The following is an 18861-nucleotide window of genomic DNA, read 5'->3' as shown; positions in this document are numbered from 1 at the left end:
CAGTGTACCCTCAAACTTGTTAATAATTTCAGTGGATTTATAGGTGACTTTTCGGTAATTAATTTCACCATATGACTGTTGTGGAATACTTTCTCTTCAGTTCTGGTTACATATTTTGTTAAACACTGAGGAATGAGTGATGCATACTTTTTTTGTCTTGTTATTAGTCGTGGTAATGAAATAAAAAGGAAAGCGCTTGCAGGTTTCATCTTTCCTAAAGCAATCAATCTAAAACAATATATAATATGTTGTAAAGGGGTTTTTCTTTTTGAGTACACAAATTGTGCAGTCAACTGCCTCTACATAGCAAAAATACCTTACATATCTCCATATCTGTAACTTCAGGTGGTGAGTTTTAAAGCATTTCTCCAAGAGCACTTTGCAGATCTTTCATGTATTTCTAGTTGACTTTGGTTATCTCAAGGTAGTACAGTATGGAGTTTAACGTCATTGCAAGAGATTGTTTTGGGTTTTTTTTTTTTTTGAGATGTTATGTTTTGTAGAGAGCTGATGAGGGCATTTGAAAAGTGTTTGTAAAAATCATGTATTTCTGTCATAAGTATAGAGTTGAGGATCTTTCAGTATTCTCTGCCACTAAATAAGCCAATGCAATGGTACGTTTATACCAGAAAACAGCACCCTAACATATTAAGCAGTTTTTTGCTGTGAGATTCTGCTTTTCTTCTTCCTGAAAACAATTTCTTTTTATCTGAATTTGCTAGAAGTTCCTATCAATTTACTTCATTTTTAGTTTGTTTAGACTATCTTCTTAAGTTATTTTTATTCGTAGTCTTTTATCTCTTTAGAGTTAAAATTCATTTCATTTGCTTCAACACCATTAGTATCTGTCTTCTGCTTAGTATTAACTTCTGTTTTATGAATAAAGAGTTAGCATGGCAAGTTAACAAGGAAGTACCAGTTCTGTAAAGTGAGGTATAAGGAGGTGATCTTTTGGGGTGCAGCATGCTTTCTGATGTGTGCAGTTTTCTTCTGGGCTTTGTATGAGCTGTAGTTTATAATCTCTGTTATGTGGTATAAAAACATCTGCAACACCTTAGAAAGGTTTCAGCAGTCTTTCGTAATCAGTATTGCCATATGAAGAACACTTTTCAGTAGCCGTCATTGCTTTAACTTTTTTGAGTGGAAACAATGGTAGATATGTTTTATATAGGGCTTAAATGTGCAGTTTATGAGTTTCTTTTGGCATTAAACTTTAAGGGCAGTATATGGAAAGACATCTCAAGTAAAACTGTATTTAATACTTGCTGACACAGAAGGTAGTACGACTCATCCAGTTACATTCATCTGGCTGTAAACAGTTTACTGTTTTAACTGCAAGTAGTTTATTTTAATTACATTTGTTATCCTGTTACTCTACATAATTATTAGGAATCCTAAGTCATATCCTGAGAAAAAAACGCCTATATTCAGTATTTTCTCTGGGATTTTATATGCCTGATTTCACCTCTGTGTTTGTATGCTAGTTGTGCATTTATCAATGTTGTGGCCCATTTTTATTGCTATTCAGTTTTCTACTGTAGTTACTGGAAATCTGCTTGTGTCCATTTGAGTTCTTTACCTGTTAAATCTGTTTTATTGCAAAAAAGCTATTATTAGTTTGCGCGTTACAGTTGTAAAAATGAGTAGCGTTGTTTCTAAGATACGCAGGTTCAGAAATCTGAGATGACTGTGCAGATGTGGTGGGAAATGTATTGTGTAATCTCTCCAGTTGTTTGTTGAAATGGGGAAAACTATCTTGCAGCATGGTGAAAAAAACATTTTAATTAACACTTTAGTTTATTGTTGAGTTTAGAATCCTTGATATGAGATGATTGCAGATCTCATGAGCAAATAAGTTCCATATCACTCAAGACAGAGTTAGATAAAAGTATGATTGTTAAGATATTAGTATATTTTATCTTAGCATGATTTTAAAATACACATAGAACAAATGAAACTAATGATGGTGACAATCATAAAGGTGGATGCTAAGAACCATAGCATGTATTAATGCTGGACACATCTTATGTTAGTTGGTTCCTGTATATATATAATCTAATTTGAAAACTGAGTTTTTATCATTTAGAATAAAACCAAGTCCAATATAACTTTCAGAGCTGAAAATAAATTTTATTACAGTATAGGCTTTTTTTTTTTTTTTTTTGGCAATTTGGGAAATACTAATAATTAATCTTCTCTTTCATGCCATTATTATCAATGTCACATTCATTTAAATGACTTGAGCTAAAATTAGTTCTCTGGATGACTCCTTCAGATAGGATGATTAGATTGTAAGCAGTATTCTTTCCTGTTTTCCTCTCCCTATATAAATCTTTTTAGACTGTACAAGGTTATTTTCAATTCACAGAGGAGTGAAGTTGCTTCAGAATAAAGAAATAGAAATCTAGTGTTCTGAAGTAAAAACTTTGAGGATTTAATTGCTAAAGAGGTGTTTCAGGATACTGCTGGCAGGTTAAGTTAAAAATAGGTTCTTGACTGTTACTTGATTCAGTTTTGCTACATTTGTTTCAGTTTATTAATTTACTTTGAAGCTGGAGAGTGGAGATACTTAAGCTTAGTACAAAATACTATTTAATATATCTCAATTTATCAGTTAAATATTTTGCTTGTGCTTTCTTGTAGTATGAAAAAAAATTTTGCTGTCACTGTAAACCCTGTGATGTTTTTAAATGTCTTGCATGTTCTGCTCTTGTAGAAGTATAATTTTGCTTATTCTTATCAAACATTTTAAAGCGTCTGTGAAATAAATCCTTCATGTGACTGTTTTGTAATATCATATGTAACAAGAGTTACAAATAAAAATAATTTATGACAGTGTTCTCGCCCTTAGTCGTGTCTGAGCTCTTTCCTTGGGATTTACTTGCTTCCTTTCTAAATCATTCTCATCAGAAAAAATGAGTGGCTGGAGAGTGTCTTTAATTGCTTTAATTTCCCATTATATGCTGAAGATGCATTGAATTCAGATACACAGATAAGAAAATGACTAAATTTTATTTTGTTTTTATTGATTTCAATTTTAAGACAGGCATGATTTTCCACATTGATGTGTAATGATTTATGAAATTAAAAAATATACTCAGGGGGAAAGGTACTTCTTTTGCATTTTTTCTACCACAAAATCCTGATGTGTTTTTGATTACAAATACAGTTGCTTTAACTATTGATTTGAAAATGGTTTTGTTACGGCTCCCCAGATATGAAACATCAATTTTCAGTGAGTTTTTAATCAAGCTGATAATGTTAAAAACAAAGTTGGAACTCCCATATGCAATTAGATGGTTTCTACTTTAGAGTCAATGTAATGAGAAAAGACATAAGAGTTTTATTCAATGTAAAATAAACAGTTTTGTGATTTTTGTCATTATTTCATGGTTTGTTCAATATTTGATGCTATTTCTCAGTATTTATTTAGCGTTTTATGACAGTTCCTAGAACTTTGATTATTTACTGAGATTTATCACTTATTGTTTAATATGTTGCTATTTTAATTCCTTGAGGACTTAGTGAAATGAGTACTTAGTAAAGACATGAATAGCGCTTCCTGTTGAATAATGAACTTGCAAATGGTTGCGTTTTCCATATAGGACGTAAAGAATGTGACGTGGCAATGACATGTAATACTGGAGAGGTTCCAGGTCTTTAGGCAAGAAAAAGTCTGTGCCACTTTCTTTTATCTAGAGGTTGATGTGTAGTAAGGAGTGTTAGTTTTATAGGCTTCTCTGTTTAGAACTGGATTTTGAAAGGGAGGTTCTGTGATTTGTAGTGAGTTACTGTGCTGATACACAATTGAATTTTGAACTACATCTCCAATATGTTGTTGAGCACGTTTTAACTGTTTTGCTGTTAATTATTTCTGATTTGGTAATACTAAAAGGTCATTAGGAAAGAGACCTACTAATTATTTACTACAGTAGCAGTTTTTCTGTGGCTGTCATAAACTAAATAAACTGCTTTGCATGGAGTATAGAATTAACATAGTACTTAAAATGTTGCTGTTAAATTGGTTTCTCAGAGTATTTCTTCATTACGGCAGGGAGAAGGTTCTCGATATCTGCCTATTGAGTAAAAAGTGAAGTTATGTCAGTAGGGTAAGTTGTGCAAAAGAGGTTTACAGAAGGAATTAAAAGTGTAGTAGTAGTAGATGGACAGGAGATGAAAACAAATAGATTAGAAGATTATTAAAAACTGATCCCAAGAAATTATTCTGTTTGTCACAAATAAAAGCCCCTCAATTTAATGCTTGTTTATCTGTACCTTTCTGATCTCTCCTGAATTTCAGTGCAAATACCTTTGCATTTTTATTAGTTTAATCAGGAAGGAAGTAGCTGCAGAAGGTAGGCTCCTGCTGAAGTACCTTTTAATTTTTACATTGGCTGTTTGATTTGCTCTCAAAAAGAATTGACTCTTCAAAAAGAAAAATAAATGGATGCAATCTGGTGTCAGTATTGCCAGATGTGACCCTGTTGGTTCGTGTTTGCTTCTGTCCTGAATGTGAGTACTATTTGTCTTGCTTCAGAAATATTTGCACTGATTATACTATCAATTTGCTCGCTTTCAATATTGAACTCCTGTGATGGTGTGGAATATATTTATGGAGCTCAGTGTCTTTGTAATACTGATGTAATTGCTATGCTGGATCACAGAAACAATATGAAATTGAACTGTTTTGAGTTTGGACTTTGTGAACGCTTCGGAAAGAATGAGAAGCGTAGCTATGACACTTTAAGAATGCAGAGTGTTTTTTCAGTACAGTGAAGTTTGTACTCAGCTTTTGTATATGCAACTTCAATGTCTATTGACGTTCTACTGTTTTTAAAATGTAACTTTTCTAATGCAAGTGCGTGTGCTTATGGTTAAATTATACCACTCTGTTAATTTCATTTGTAATTTACAGTATTGGAGAAAGAAAAATACCTTGTGAACATGGACAGGGAACAGTATTTGACTTGCAAAGAAAGTACATTTCTACTAGAAAAAATGTTTTCTGAATAGTTTTAATGTTATTCTTGCGATGTAGGTTATGATTCTGAAGTCCAAGAGGACTTTACTGTATATCTTTAGGCTCATATCTCAAAAACTCTGACATAGGCTGATATACAGCAGAATCGTGTTACATTTTAATGTTATCTGAATCACAAAACCTTGAAAAATTCTGTTATTTTGGAGATGCCAGTAGTAACATCTGGTTTTAGTTTAAATTCTTTATTAAGTTATGTTAATGTTACTACGAGTTTTGCTTTAAAAACAATGAGTGCAGTAGATTCCATTGCGAATACAGGATGATTTTTGTGGGTTTGTTTTTTTGTTGGGTTTGGTTTTGTGTGTCCGTCATCGTTTTCCTCCCCACCCTCGGGTGTTATCTTTATCTGGAATAGTGTTCCAAAGAAGGTAGGAAGGCTCTTGTTTACTGCCATGTTACTTTCCTGTTAAGTATATGGATCTGGTTTTGTAATCAAGTACTTTGAAAAGTATTTACTGTTGTTCGCAAGATATTAAGGGAAAAAGATGTGGCTTGTATATTCTTTCTCTTGAACACTAAAATATTCACAGGTGATACTGAAAAGGGAAGTTCACCTTATAGTAGGACTTTTTACAGAAAAATCCCCTAATCTGTTGAGTTGAGAAAAATAAACAGCATATGGTGAATCAGTTAACAGACAAGCCTTCCAGTTCTGTCACTGTTTACCTAACCAATCCCTAGTGATCTCTGATCTTAAGTATTGCACGGTGTCTGCTCCTATTTAATGGGAGGTGAGTGTGCTCAGAACAGTCTGTGGTGATTAATTCTGTTAGTATTTACAGCCCTTCTGAAACAACAAAAGGCTAATTGATTCAGCTCAATAAAATTGAAGTCCTGATCAGAATACTTCTGTATGAGTATCTTACTCTGAGTGATTTAGAAGAGCAAGTATTTGATGACAATCTGTATAGTATGGTTGAGTCTTTTGAATACCAGTAGCAACAGATGTAAGGCGTATGCCTTCCTCTTAAATCTATCTGATGGGAGTTGATAATAACACTAGGAAATACCTTCTTATATTCCACTTGCATTCACCCTATTACAGTGAACCTACATTAGGAATAGTGAGAGTAGTTGAAACAGCTTATTAGAGCTATGTTAAGTAAGGAGATTCTGTCTGGATTTCTATGTCTGTGTTTAAAGGTAAAAGAGTCACCTTTACCAGAAGAATCCAATATGTATTATTTCAGTACCAAGTTCTTGTAGGTTTACTGGCTCTATTAATCTCACCTATTGTGAGAAGTGATCTGAAAGTTAATACCAGGATATGTTTGGTTTATTTCTGTGATATAAGTTTTATTTTATGAGTTCATAGTTTACCCCGATTACTGTTTAGAAATAGTGCCATGAAAGATAGTTTGTTTAAGGAACTGTTTGTTTGTGTTTAGTATTCTAAGTAACATGCACTTTTATTAAATACACATGAGAAGTTTCTAAGGGATATACCTTGCTCTCTGTGTGTTGAAACTGAAGTTCTGCTGCTAGTACTCAGTGCTTGGATTCTATATAGATATTTTTATACTATATTTGTTCTAATTGTCAGAATGATAAACAGTATGATTCAACCCATACTAAAGTTGTTTTTTTTCTTTCTACTTCTTCCATTAAGATAAGGCTTAAGTGTGCATCTTTAAATGTGAAACACACCAGATTGACTCTTCCACATTGGATGAGTGCATCCTACTTGTTAAACACTTTATGGTTTTTAAGTCCATTAAAAACACTATCCTTCAGAGTGTTCTACTTGATAGCTGAGCACATAAATACGAGGAAGTGATATCTGGATGACAGGGAAGTTGATACTCCCTTCTTTTTTGTCTCCCCCAGCTGGCAGAAAGTACTTCCTTGTTTTACATTTGTATCGGTTGCTATCACAGCCGTCTTGGCTTTTTGGTGGGTTCAGAGCTATGACTATTACTGTTCTGAACTGTAGTAGTCTATACTATAGACTCTAAGTTATATGCAAACTAATAGTTATTTTACTTATGTCACTTGTGTCACTGATTAGTGCAGTGTAAGCTGGGTTTCATGGTAGTGCAAGTGGACATGCTGTAATACAGCTTGTGCAGAGTTGTGCATGTACAGGTAAGGGATGGAGATGTAACTTGATAAGCAATGAATGTGTCCTGCAAAGCAGCGGATGCAGGCTTGTTGCAACAGAATGAGCAGCAAAGCTGGTGGAACTTGTTTTCTTCTAAATTTGTGATGTATGGCATCTGGGTGTTCTGGAATAATGTTCCATTTGCAGAACCTTTAGCTTTCCCCTATTGTCTCCTCTGTACCTCTCTTATTGTCATTATAGCTCCAGGGTAGTAACCTCCTACTCTCAGGGAACTATTTTGCTTTGTAACATCGATACCACTACCTTCTTTTCTTGAGCACGGTGTTCTAAGTTCACTCCCATGGTGTACGGAGAGGAAAAAAGCAGTGCATACTGTACTTGTTACACGCTATGCCAGACTGGCCAGAGCAGGAACTTAACCCTTCTCTGAGGAAGCTGGCAGTAGTTCCTACAAGTTTTTACAAAACAGATCCGTTAGAATCCCAAAACAGATTGTTAAGTCACATGCAGGAACTGGAGAGTATCAGGGCTGCTTGCTCATTTGGTTTTTTGTGGATGTGTTTTTAATAATATTGTGGAACTATCTATAATTTGGAGAGAGGCATTTAAAAGTTTTTAAAGTTTTCAGTAGTTTCACCAAAGGATTGGTTACCCGTACACTAAAATATTAACCTTGTACACTGAGTGTCGAACTATGTAATAATCTTCTCTAACTGAAGACCGAAATGATTCTTTACACAATTTTTCAAAAATAAAAATCTTGCAGCATTGTTTTCCAAGCCACATACTTTATTCTTGCAGATTTTCTGCAGGCCAGTGTTAGTCATGCAGTAAATGGGCTGGTTTTGTACAGAACTTCTGCTTCACGTGAGGCCTCTCATGGCTGTTGGTTGTACAGCATATTCAACATTCTGCTGCTTCGTTGATGTGTAGTCCCACTACTTTATACTCGGTGTTATTCCAGTGTTGTTGTAGAGATGGGATTTTCTCCAGGTATTTCTTATAATGAGCAATGGCATCTCTAAGCAGTGTACAAAGTTATATTTTTTTACTGTGATGCATCACATCCCATTTATTTCATTTATGGTTAAACTTGAAATCTTCCTGGCTCCTTTTGCAAGTGACATAACTAGGACTAAAATCTACTTATGCTTCTGTCTGATTATTAGCTGTATTCAGCCACTCTCAGAAGACTCAGTGCCTGCTTTCTGGCTTGGCTACGGTGAAAATAAGATGTCTTGGTGTTCAGGGGAGTGGACATAATTATATCATTTGTATATACAAGGCAAGTGTAGTACTGTCCCTGTATTAGTGGCAACTATTTTAATCCAGTGATGCTCAAAAAATGTATATGATTTGTGATCTGCTGTTGTCTTGGACAGAGCTGTTTGAAATTGGTCTGATGTGTGTTAAAGTAGGAATTAAGTTTAAAGTAGAACTAAGTGGAGAATTCTTGTTTCAGAATTAAGCTTTGGTTGAAACGCAAGTAAGACTCAAATATTTTAAGGGTCTTCATAAATATCATATGTGAAAAACATCTGGTTAACTTTTTAAAATCAGAAATTGTTTATTTAAACAAATTTACTGCCAATTAAAAGTTTAATGAGATTAAGGGGTTATTTAAAAGCTGAGTCAGTGGTTTCTGATTGAGTTTTCAAGGTAGGTTTTCCTGGTATGTATTTTATGTATGCTTATATACTGCAACCAGGGGTGTGTGGTTGGTGATATTTGCTTTATATGTGTGTGTGTTCTTCTCAAATAGTGGTGCTAAGGAAGTCTATTTCCTTGGGACAGAGTATCTTACCTCCTTACTAACTGTAGATAAAGATGTTAAATTAAAGCAGATACGTACACAATGTGAAGAGGCTGTGATGGCTAGCAGAGAGGAAGGATGCCCGTAACCATATTCTGGCTACTATGCACTGTGTTGGTGGAATTCCTTGAGCAGGAGACGACTGTGCGTTTAGGAAACTGCCCTCCATGCTGAGTGAGGCAGGCGGTGAGCCTGCCAAGGAAAGACAGAGTGCGAGTCCCCCGAGAAAAACAGAAAGCAGACCATTAGGTACACTTGTGAAGAACTGAGTTTTTATTTACTTAAGTTTGCATCCTTATACAGTAGGGGAAATACACTGCTTCAGTTCATATGAAGGTGCTCATCCATTATTTGAAGAATTCTGGAGGCAATTTGTTAGTCTGTCCCAGTTGTGAACTGTTTCATCAATTTGCTCTGCTGGTAGGAAATGAATGCTGTTAAAATCTAATCGTTAGTCCTGATGATACATTCAGTAGCATGGGTGAGCTGGAGTGCGCAGCTGTGATCTCTGATGCCAGTCTCTAATGTCTTTCAGCTGATTTGCTGATCTCCAGATGCAGAAATTGATTCTGTTGTGGCTCTGGCTGCTCATTCCAAAAGCAGTCACAAATGTTTTTATGCCTGTTCTGTCTGTGGTAGATTCCTTCCCTGGAAAATAAGTGTCTGTCATACCTATGAAGTTGTTAGCTGCTGAACAAGATAGCTCTCGTGCGAGACCTGGCTTTCCATCAAAAGTTTCCAAAACAGTTCCTTTGCTGCTGTTCTGAGAAGATCTTCAAAGAGAAAAGCATAGACTTTGTATTTCTCTTCCTCAATTGTGACTCTCTGTTTTTAGCTTCACTTTAGAAACCTTACTTACTGTATATATTATCTTACAGCATGGCGAGATCTCCAGCAGTTCAGTGCCACTTTTCAGTTGTTTACTCATTTTATCATGCAAACATTTCTCTAATTAGAGAAATTGAATTTAAAATCAAAGTTGACAGTGGTATTGCTTTTTGAGAACGTATCCAAATGTTTAGCAGGCAAATGTATTTTTCATGCTGTGTTCATGCTATGAATTTATTAATTCTTTATACCTTAGAGCAAAGTAGTATTTCATCTAGCTAAAATTAATTTTTTAATTCCCATTGTTTTCCTTTTGCATATCAAGCACTTGAAGTCTGCATTTCTAGCGGAGTTTCTCACTTAAATATTTTCAAGCTGCAACATACAGTTTACTGTTAACACGAGTGTCTTAATTCTTGCAAGGAAAATAGCTCCATATTCTGAAGGTCAGCTAACAGACTGTTTTCAGAAGTTATTTTTAGGAATTATTTTTCCTTGTCTTCAAGAGACTGGTATTTTTTTTTCATACTATCCTGCATGTACAGTCTATACCGAACTTTTGTTTTAATATAAAACTAAAATGCAAAGTACTGTTTAGTTTTATGTATGTGCACCTGTAATTCCCCGCCCCCCCCCCCCCCTTCTTAATCTCTGATAGCCTCTACTTTATTTCCAGTGTAGCTATGGCTTTTGGTGTTGCTGCTCTGAATATTCTCATTGATATTCTAGTCTATAAAATGCTTAGCTGTTAAATTTGCTCACAGACACATTTTTTCCACTCTCTTAACATACACAGATTGCTTTCAGAGGGGAATGAGTTATAATTTGCAGGTTAGTCTGGAAGTAACAATCCAGAACTCGTAGAAAGCAGAAAAGCAAGACACTTTCTATTTTGTTCTTGGTATAGAAACAGCTCTTTGTTAGTTTTTAGATGTAAAACTAACTGGATGCTTTTAAAAAAATAAACAACTGTTTAGCTGAAAGCAATTCTTGTCTGCATGTTAGGAAGAACCACATTGCAGTTGCAAGAAAAAGAGAAAGAACAGAAGACCAAATTGGTAATTATAAAAACAAGCAGACAGGAAGAGAGAATGAAGTGTTAATTAGTTCAGACAGGAAAATAGAAGAGCTGTTATCCTAGGATAGAAAAAGAAGCAGGAATGCGTAAAGATAGAGACAAAAGTAGAAAACAAAAACAATTAGGCACTGAAGAGATTTCGAAGAGCAGAAAAACTGAAATGTATTCTCAGAAGCAGATTAGTGTAACATATTCTAATTAAAATACAGTATTATAATCTGATTTGTCCTGAAGACAAATAGGGAAAGGTATACTGTACTGATGACTTCTCATTAATGTATTTATGTCCAATTATGGTTCCCATAATTTTTAATGTAGCACATCAAGTAGTTCTTTGCAGAAACACTGCAAGTTATTTTTACAATAAATAAATAAATGAGATAATTAAACATAAATTTACCTGGAGTTGTTTGAATTTAGGTCAAGGCTTTTTTTTATTAAAAAAAGAAAAAAAAATAGGCTGCATTATATTTCGTAGAAACATTTCTGATATTTCAGGAGAAGAGTTAGATGAAATTTTAATGTGTGAAGTAGTAACTTTATAATGTTTTGTAACTTAAAATATTTAACTTCTTGAATAGAGTTAGGTCTTTTTGTCTTCTGCAGTACTGCTGATGCAGGAAGGAAGGACATCATGCAACATTTAAACTATCATTTAAATTGTCCATAATTCAGGTTCACTTGAGAAACCCTTATGGGCTTTAACTGAGTAAACAAGATCAATGTGATCAATGTTGAGTTACATAATCAGCCACGTTTTCTCAGTTGAATTACTTGCAGTTGTGTGGTTAAGTAATTTGTTGCTTTTCTAAAGTGATAATAAAATAGAATATTTCTATCCACAAATGCACTTGGGGCTTTTTTGATGCCAAATGTTTTGACTTTTTTCCCTAAACAAGACCTGATTCCTGCTTTTCCATGCTCTGAACACTTTTTTTTTTGTGTGGAATCTCATCAGGGTATAGTATGTATTTCCCTATACTGGACTGCATAAGTGTTAAGAATTTAGAAAGGAAAATACAGGATTGAGTTTTTAATCTCCCACTCACTGTATGGGAAGTTTAGAGTGGCCAAGCTATGCAGCCTGGAGAACAAAGAATTAGGGAGGAGAAAAAAAAAATCTTGTGCCAGTGCTTCAAAACTGCAAATAAAGATCAGTTGGGTAGCTGCAGACTAAAATTGTGGTCAGATAAAAATATGGAAATAATGATGTGCAATTGAGTTGAGAGAATTTCAAATAAAATTATTTAATAAATAATTTATTTTAAGTATAATGCAGTTTTATTTAACTATAGTAATTAATTCAGATTGCTTAAACTTGTACGTTGATGTAGGTCTATGTTTAAAGGTTTTCAACTGTGTTGTCTGGAGATATCAAAATGGAGGTTAGCGAGGTGGAGACTAATCAGCAATTTGATACTGATGCAGTAAACGAGAGTTAATTGTAGAGGAATCATTTAGTAAAATGGAAATTTTTTTTCAGAATTTGATATTACAATCCTAGTTTTTAATGCAAGTAGAAATGCTTTCCAAAGTTGTCGAAAGCTGGGAACATTGATGCTTTAAAAATCTCAGTCTGATGTAATACCTTTTGTTTGAAACTCCCATATAAACCAGTGTCTGGACTAGCTACTGATAGCTTTAGGAAGACTGAAAGTTTGATATTTATGCTGTAGCGTTCCCTTCATGCTCATTCCTCTGAAGAGATCATCTAAGTTTTTCTTTTTATTGGTTCTTGAGGAATGTTTGGAGAAAAAACACTTGTCTGTAAGAGGGGGAGAGCACATGTTGAATTTAACCCAGGAGAGGCTGTTTTGTCTTTGGTGCAGATTTGATTCAGCTTGGCTTCTTGCTTTGATGCTTCAGCTGCTATTACTGTGAAGCTTCCTGATATCTTCCAAAACCTGATGAGTTTAGAGCTGCATACCTGAAGTATTTGTAACATTGGTCTGTGGTTCCAGTAAAGAATCTGAAGTAGAATTTAGAGAGGTAACATTTCATTGGGAGTAGTTTGTGTTGACCTACTACAAATTTCCTGAAGTGTCAGATATATTTGTTTATAATGTAGAGACTTTGGACTACATTCCAGCTTGTGAGTGGGCAGTTTCTACTTAGGGCCACCATCCATTAGCTAACGTTAATCAGTTTAATAATAGTCAGCTGCAGTTTTAATAAAGCTTTTTACAAAAAAGATGCGTGCTCAGCTGTTAAGGGGTGTAGGGAGTTACTAAAAAAACAGCAATATATATTTGCCTCGGAATATTGAGAGCATACTTTGCTATCAAGGTGTAGGATGTGCCCTTTTTTGTTGGTTTTTTTTTTTTTTTTTAAACTACCTTTTGCTGATCTGTAGTTAATGCAGTTTTCACATTTCTTATAAAGGAACCAGCCAAATTAATACATTGATATGTTTATTTTGAAATTCCAGGCTTAAATTTTATTGCAACTATTTGGTCCATTTTCTCCTTTGTACAGTATTGCCTGATTTTTGTGCTCTTTTTTTTTCTCCATTTAAGATACCGCTTGGCTTGGCTTGTATCTCAGCGGATTGATTTGATTTCCCTTGTAGCAGTGTGGAAGATTTTCTGCGTGTTTTCCTGGATGAAAAGGAAACTTTTTGCTTAATTGAGGCCCAGAGCTCAAACATGGATGCTTCTGGAAAGAAGTTGAACACGAGTAAATTTGTGACTTGCCTCTAGAAGCCTTTCTGAAAAGGCCATTCCATTCTGCTTATTTGTTGATGTTGCCTTTATTTTTTGCTCGTTTATCTCAGTGTCATTATTGAGCAGTGTACAGTGATTTTTGTGACTGCAGACTTTCATTCACTGGTTTGTTGTTTATAGACAATTTGAAAAATTGCAAAGCTGATGTATTTGCTTAATGTGTTTTCTTTATCTGTTAATTGAGAGCTCTTTTCTACAGTACATATGTGACTTATAAAGAACTTAAGAGACATCATCAGTATGTTCAATTTAACCCAAGGAATAAATGTTTATATGAGAATTTATTATAGTGTTTTTATTTTGAATACAAATCTAGAAATAATCTGTAGATTATTTTCTTGCATTTTTTTTTTTTTTAGGCATCCAACTTTGGTCATTCAAAAGCCAAATTAAAAAAAAAGCACTTTGGTGCTTCTTGAAGGTATTATTTTTTTATTCTTCATGCTGTATGCTTCATTCTAAGGTAGTGCATAATATAATTGCTGACCAAAAAATGGCAGTGAACAAACTGATATTGTGAGGTTGTCTCATGTCAGAAGAGTGGGAATGTACTACTACCTTTTTTTTTTTTTTTTTTTTTTTTTTTTAATTTCAGTAAATGTGGACTAATGGCCCACTAAATTAGGATTTCCATTCCTTGTCTAGGCGATCATTAATGCATCCATGAGTAGTTTCATAGATGTCAATAATGGTGGAGGAGCCGGACTAATGTAAAGGTCTGCAGAATGGTGAGGATAGCTAATGGGGTTTAATAGTCTTCTTACATGGAATTTACTCCATTCAGGTTGTTCTTTTTATATTCTATGCATGCTCCTCATATATGGAGGTAACCAATTCTTTATTCCTTTGTGGGGCTATGGGATAATCCTGCAAAGCTGTCTTTGCACAGTGTGTATGGTTTCTAGAATCAGATGAAGAAGAGGAATTGAGGAAAGGAAGAGTTCTTGGCACTCGGTCAGTAAGGAATACTTGTAGTAAAGTGTGAGGGAAGAATAGCATGTCAAATTTACTCCTTCTTTTTCCATTACAGTTTCGTATTAGCAACAGAGAATTAATTTTGGCCATCGGAGTCCTTTTTTGTTTGAATAAAATATTTTGAAAGCCATCCTCTCTGGTTAGATGTTTGGAAACAGAAGTAATGTGGTGTTCCGTAATGCTAATGAAATCTTAGCAGCAAGTGAGAGCTTTGTGACTAAAGAGCCTAAGTAGGACAGCAAAGGCTTTGTTCAGCTGGGCACTGAAGGAAGTCACTTCTTCTTCATGGCATTGGATGTTGGCTCCTTGCCAAAAGCACCTTTTTGAAACTTCTTTTGAGCGCCATGTTACTGTTGTCAGAGTAAGTACAAAAATGACTGGAATATAAAAAAGAAAGGCTGCTTGAGATTGGTGATGTATTTTTACGCGTATATGAAGCAGTGGTTTGATGCTACAGTGTGGTAACTGCCTCCCTCTTCCCACACACAAACAATGCGTATACAGCTATTCTAAAAGCAATAGAGGGAATGTCACTTTATTTGACAAAAGATATTTAGTGTGGATAAGTTCAGTTAATGCAAAGTGGGCGTGCCAGAACAATGTAAGATACAGGCCGTGGTTCCCCAAATATATTAAAATCTTTGGTTTCTGTCCTGTCTCTTGGCTATTTGTATGTTCTGTGGTGGAACAGGTGAGGGAAAGCAGTTGTGGTTTTGGTGGAGAGAGTGATGCAGAGGCAGGAGCACATGGCTCCAGGATGGGTGCTTTTGGTTGGCAGTACTTGCATGCCATTGGATTGAAGTGTTCAAGGCATTAGTTCATGGCGTAGGATACTAACACCCACAAGGCAAAATTTGAGAGCAACCTCAATCTGGTTATGGTGTTTTTTTATTATTCTTATTGGTTGTATATAGTTGTTTTGTCTTGCTATCTTTTTAAATGATTGCATTTTCCTTGAGTCTTAAGCCCCTGCAGCATTTTCTGGTGGTTTTTTTTTAATTTAACTTCAAATCATCCCTACTGTATGTTGAAATTGAACGTAAATTCCTAATGCTAGAGGTCAACATAATTCATTAGGTTTAGGCAAGTTACTGAAGCTACAAGACACAGCTTCTGATAGACATCCCTCGCAGGTTTTTTTTGTGTAAGTTAATTAAACTTTGCCTTTAAATGCTTTCTTTACCTTTTTTTTTTCTTTTTCTAGTTTTTATTTTTTAAATTTACTGTTAAATGTGTCTGAATTCAGCATATAGAGGACACAAACTTTGATGTTGCAGTTGCTTATATTTTTGGATTACTAAGTAACTGTTAAGAAAAATTTACTGTAAATGCTCTCTTAAGCTAAAATCCTTGATTTTTCCACTATGGCAGATTTTTTGGCATAAATTAAAAATATGTTCTAGACTAAAAATATTTGCTATTTTACCTTTATTCATTCCTGCCTAACTCCCATATTTCCACTTGTTTTTTGAATTTTCAACTTGTCCTAATTACTGTATCCTCCACCTGTTGATCAGTACAGAGTACAGTGAAAGATTGGTTTTGAAGATGGATTAAAAATCCTCCAGCTTTTTTTTTTTTTTTTTTTGAAGCATGGTTTATTTTGTCTGTTTCTCTTTTTTTTTGTTTTGTGCCTTTGATTTGCTGTAACTGTCTTAATGGCTAAGGACAGGTTTGCTTTCTTTGGAATCTCTTGCTAGAGCTGATCATGAATTGTGCATATAGATTTGCTTTAATAAATGTTTTTCCTGTGCAGACTACACCCAACTTAGTAATGCATCTATAATTTATATTATTTTTGTTTCAGTGCGGAATCATAAGAGTAGAAGTAATTTTTTGTATCCAATGAAATTGCAACTTACTGTGTTTTAAAACTGCCAAAACACATCTATCTTATTGAACAGTCTCTTATTTACCTAATTCCCATCTTCGATTGTGTCTTTGTTATCTTGGTGGAAAAGATCCACTTTTGAATTAAAGAATTTTTAGGGGGGAAAAAAGACATCTGCATCGTGAAAGTGATCAGAGACACGTACAACTTAAAATGCAAGTATTTAGAGCTGTTTATACAGAAAGAGATAGATCTGTGCCTGCTTATACAGCTTACTGTTCTGGTATAGGCTGATAATACATTACACACATGATTTATAACTTGAATAACTTCTGTCCAGGTAGCAAGCATTCCCTTACAGCACAAGGCAAATAAATTTAAAGTTGTTTCTGGTGCCGCTGTGATTCTTAACTGATTCTGGGTATTTTTATTTCCTTTTGTTTTTAAAGGATCAGTTTGATAACCTGGACAAGCATACACAGTGGGGCATTGACTTCTTGGAGAAATATGCAAAATTTGTGAAAGAAAGGATAGAAATTGAGCAAAACTATGCAAAACAACTGAGGTAAGGTGGTTTTTTTTTTTCTTTTTAAAAGAATCTTAACAGTTACTTAAAATCACTGTATCAGATGATGGGCAAGTATGTAATGTCATGATTAATGACCGTTTTGCATTTACAGAGTGAATTAGATCACTAGTTCTTTTCATGACAGACAAGTTTTTCTTTACTAGTCCGGAACAGAAAATTATCTTTGGGTATGTGCTTGCTTGCTTGTTTGTTTTTGCCTTCTTCCCTCTCTGTCTTCCCACTTACCCTTCAAATCTTGGAAGTAAAAATGTTTAAAACTTAAATTTTAAGATTCAAAGTAAAACTATAGTAATATTTTTCCGCTGACTATCAGCATGCTTGTTGTAAAGTGCTTTATCTAAATCTGTGTGTGTGTGTGTGTGTTCAACCAGCCTCAAGCCTCTGCTAGTAATTAATTTCTCATGTTGAATTGGCAAGAGCTACCCTACATTGTGTTAAGAAATCCGATTGAAATCATTGAGTAGAACTTGAGAAAGCAGCAGATCTTCCTGCTCTCAAAGTGCACCCTTTCCATAGTTGATCTTATCCTCTTGGGTGATGCTGTAACCCAACCACCATTTGTCTTACCTCTCCAGTTTACTTCCTGTTGGTGCCAAGTGAAACATCTTTTCGGTCCAGTGGGAATTTCCCATCAGGGATCGTACAAGGATTGTACAAGAAGAGTAGCAGCAATAAAATGACAGAAGAGCATGTTATTCAGAATAAAGTGGGATTGATTGTAACCAAAAGATGCACAGAGTGCTTTAAGAACAAGATTTAAAGTAAGACACTCCTGTGAGCTTGGCCTTCACCATAATCTTTGCTGTCTTTAATTCCTTTGAGGATTCAGCTGAAGCTGCTGCCTAGCCCTTGTCAGACTGAAACTGATAGCAGTTTCTCTCCTGTGGTGTCTTCCATCATCTCATTGTTGACAAACTAGATCGTTACCAGATACAGAGTTGAGGAATCTCCTCCTTCATAAATGCAGTAGTGGGGTTCACAGCTGGGGGTATGGATGCTTTCTATCTAGGCTGCTCGTTTCCTTTTTGATTTATTTATCAGTTTCTGTTGATCCAGTTTTTTATATTCAACTAATGTAATACCCCATTACTTTACTGAAGGAATTTTTTTCTTAAAAGGAAGGAAATAAATACCAGTTTTCCAAAGCTGGCATAGAAGAACTTCAGGAGGTAAAGGAAAGTTTGAAGCATGCACAGCACCAGTTCACAGCCCAGTTTTCGGTTGTGTTTGTTTGTTTGTTTAAAAATGGAAATGTATTTTTTTTGCACAGATCTATCCAGATCTTTTCCTTGAACAGTATGAACAATGCCATTTTGCTTAATTGTATTTAAAGGTTAATTCCACAGCTAGCAAGATGAGACACCACAGCATTACTTCAGGAAATTTTCTCTGTGTAACATTTTACTCTTTTGGGTAAAACTGTTGATTTTTCTGAAAGTGTCTTTCAAAAATGAAAGAGTTTTCTCAAGTATCCTTTCTGTCAGGTGACTGGACTGACTGTCCGTGTGCAGTACGTATGACTGCTTTGGGAAGCACAGGTCTTGCTGCACACGTGTTGTACAGTGCATGCATGCGCTTCGTGCCTGCTGCCAAAAAGGGTCTGGACAGCACGCACATGAGAGGGTGACTGATTTTCTGCCAGTAGACCAGTTCATGAAGCTACTGCTCAATAATTCTTGCCTGTGCGTTCCTTGGGGGAGAATTAATTGTTAGTAGTGAACTGTCTTGTGGTAACAACTAGATTTCAGCCATCATTGCTCTTGAGGACACTCAATGTTTTTAGCCATGTAAAACAATCATGACGCTCCAAGGGAGGCTGAAATCAAACAAAATTTTCACTTCCAGAAGAGTTAGTCATCCTGCAGCTTGCTCCTGGGAAGTTCTGAGAGAGGTGATCTTGGGGATGGAGCGTGGTTCTCGT

At 35.1% G+C, this 18861-nt stretch overlaps 1 protein-coding gene across 4 annotated transcripts in view; it reads left to right on the top strand.

Moving 5' to 3' along the window:
- FNBP1L (formin binding protein 1 like) overlaps positions 1-18861 on the top strand; it is a 55860-nt gene that overhangs the window by 12758 nt on the left and 24241 nt on the right. For 2 of the 4 annotated variants that reach the window (XM_086753371.1, XM_086753370.1), the window contains exons 2-3: positions 13905-13966; positions 16801-16916. In XM_086753371.1, the coding sequence (XP_086609497.1) occupies positions 13905-13966; positions 16801-16916 (178 nt within the window). Of the gene's footprint in view, positions 1-13452; positions 13499-13904; positions 13967-16800; positions 16917-18861 lie in introns of those variants that run through there. The other 2 variants (XM_086753372.1, XM_086753373.1) reach the window with 2 other exon arrangements.

Source organism: Chlamydotis macqueenii, chromosome 8 (genome assembly GCF_036417535.1).
Source record: "Chlamydotis macqueenii isolate bChlMac1 chromosome 8, bChlMac1.mat, whole genome shotgun sequence".
NCBI lineage: Eukaryota > Metazoa > Chordata > Aves > Otidiformes > Otididae > Chlamydotis > Chlamydotis macqueenii.
Note: the sequence above shows the minus strand (reverse complement) of the source record. Positions and strands in the feature narration are given on the sequence as shown.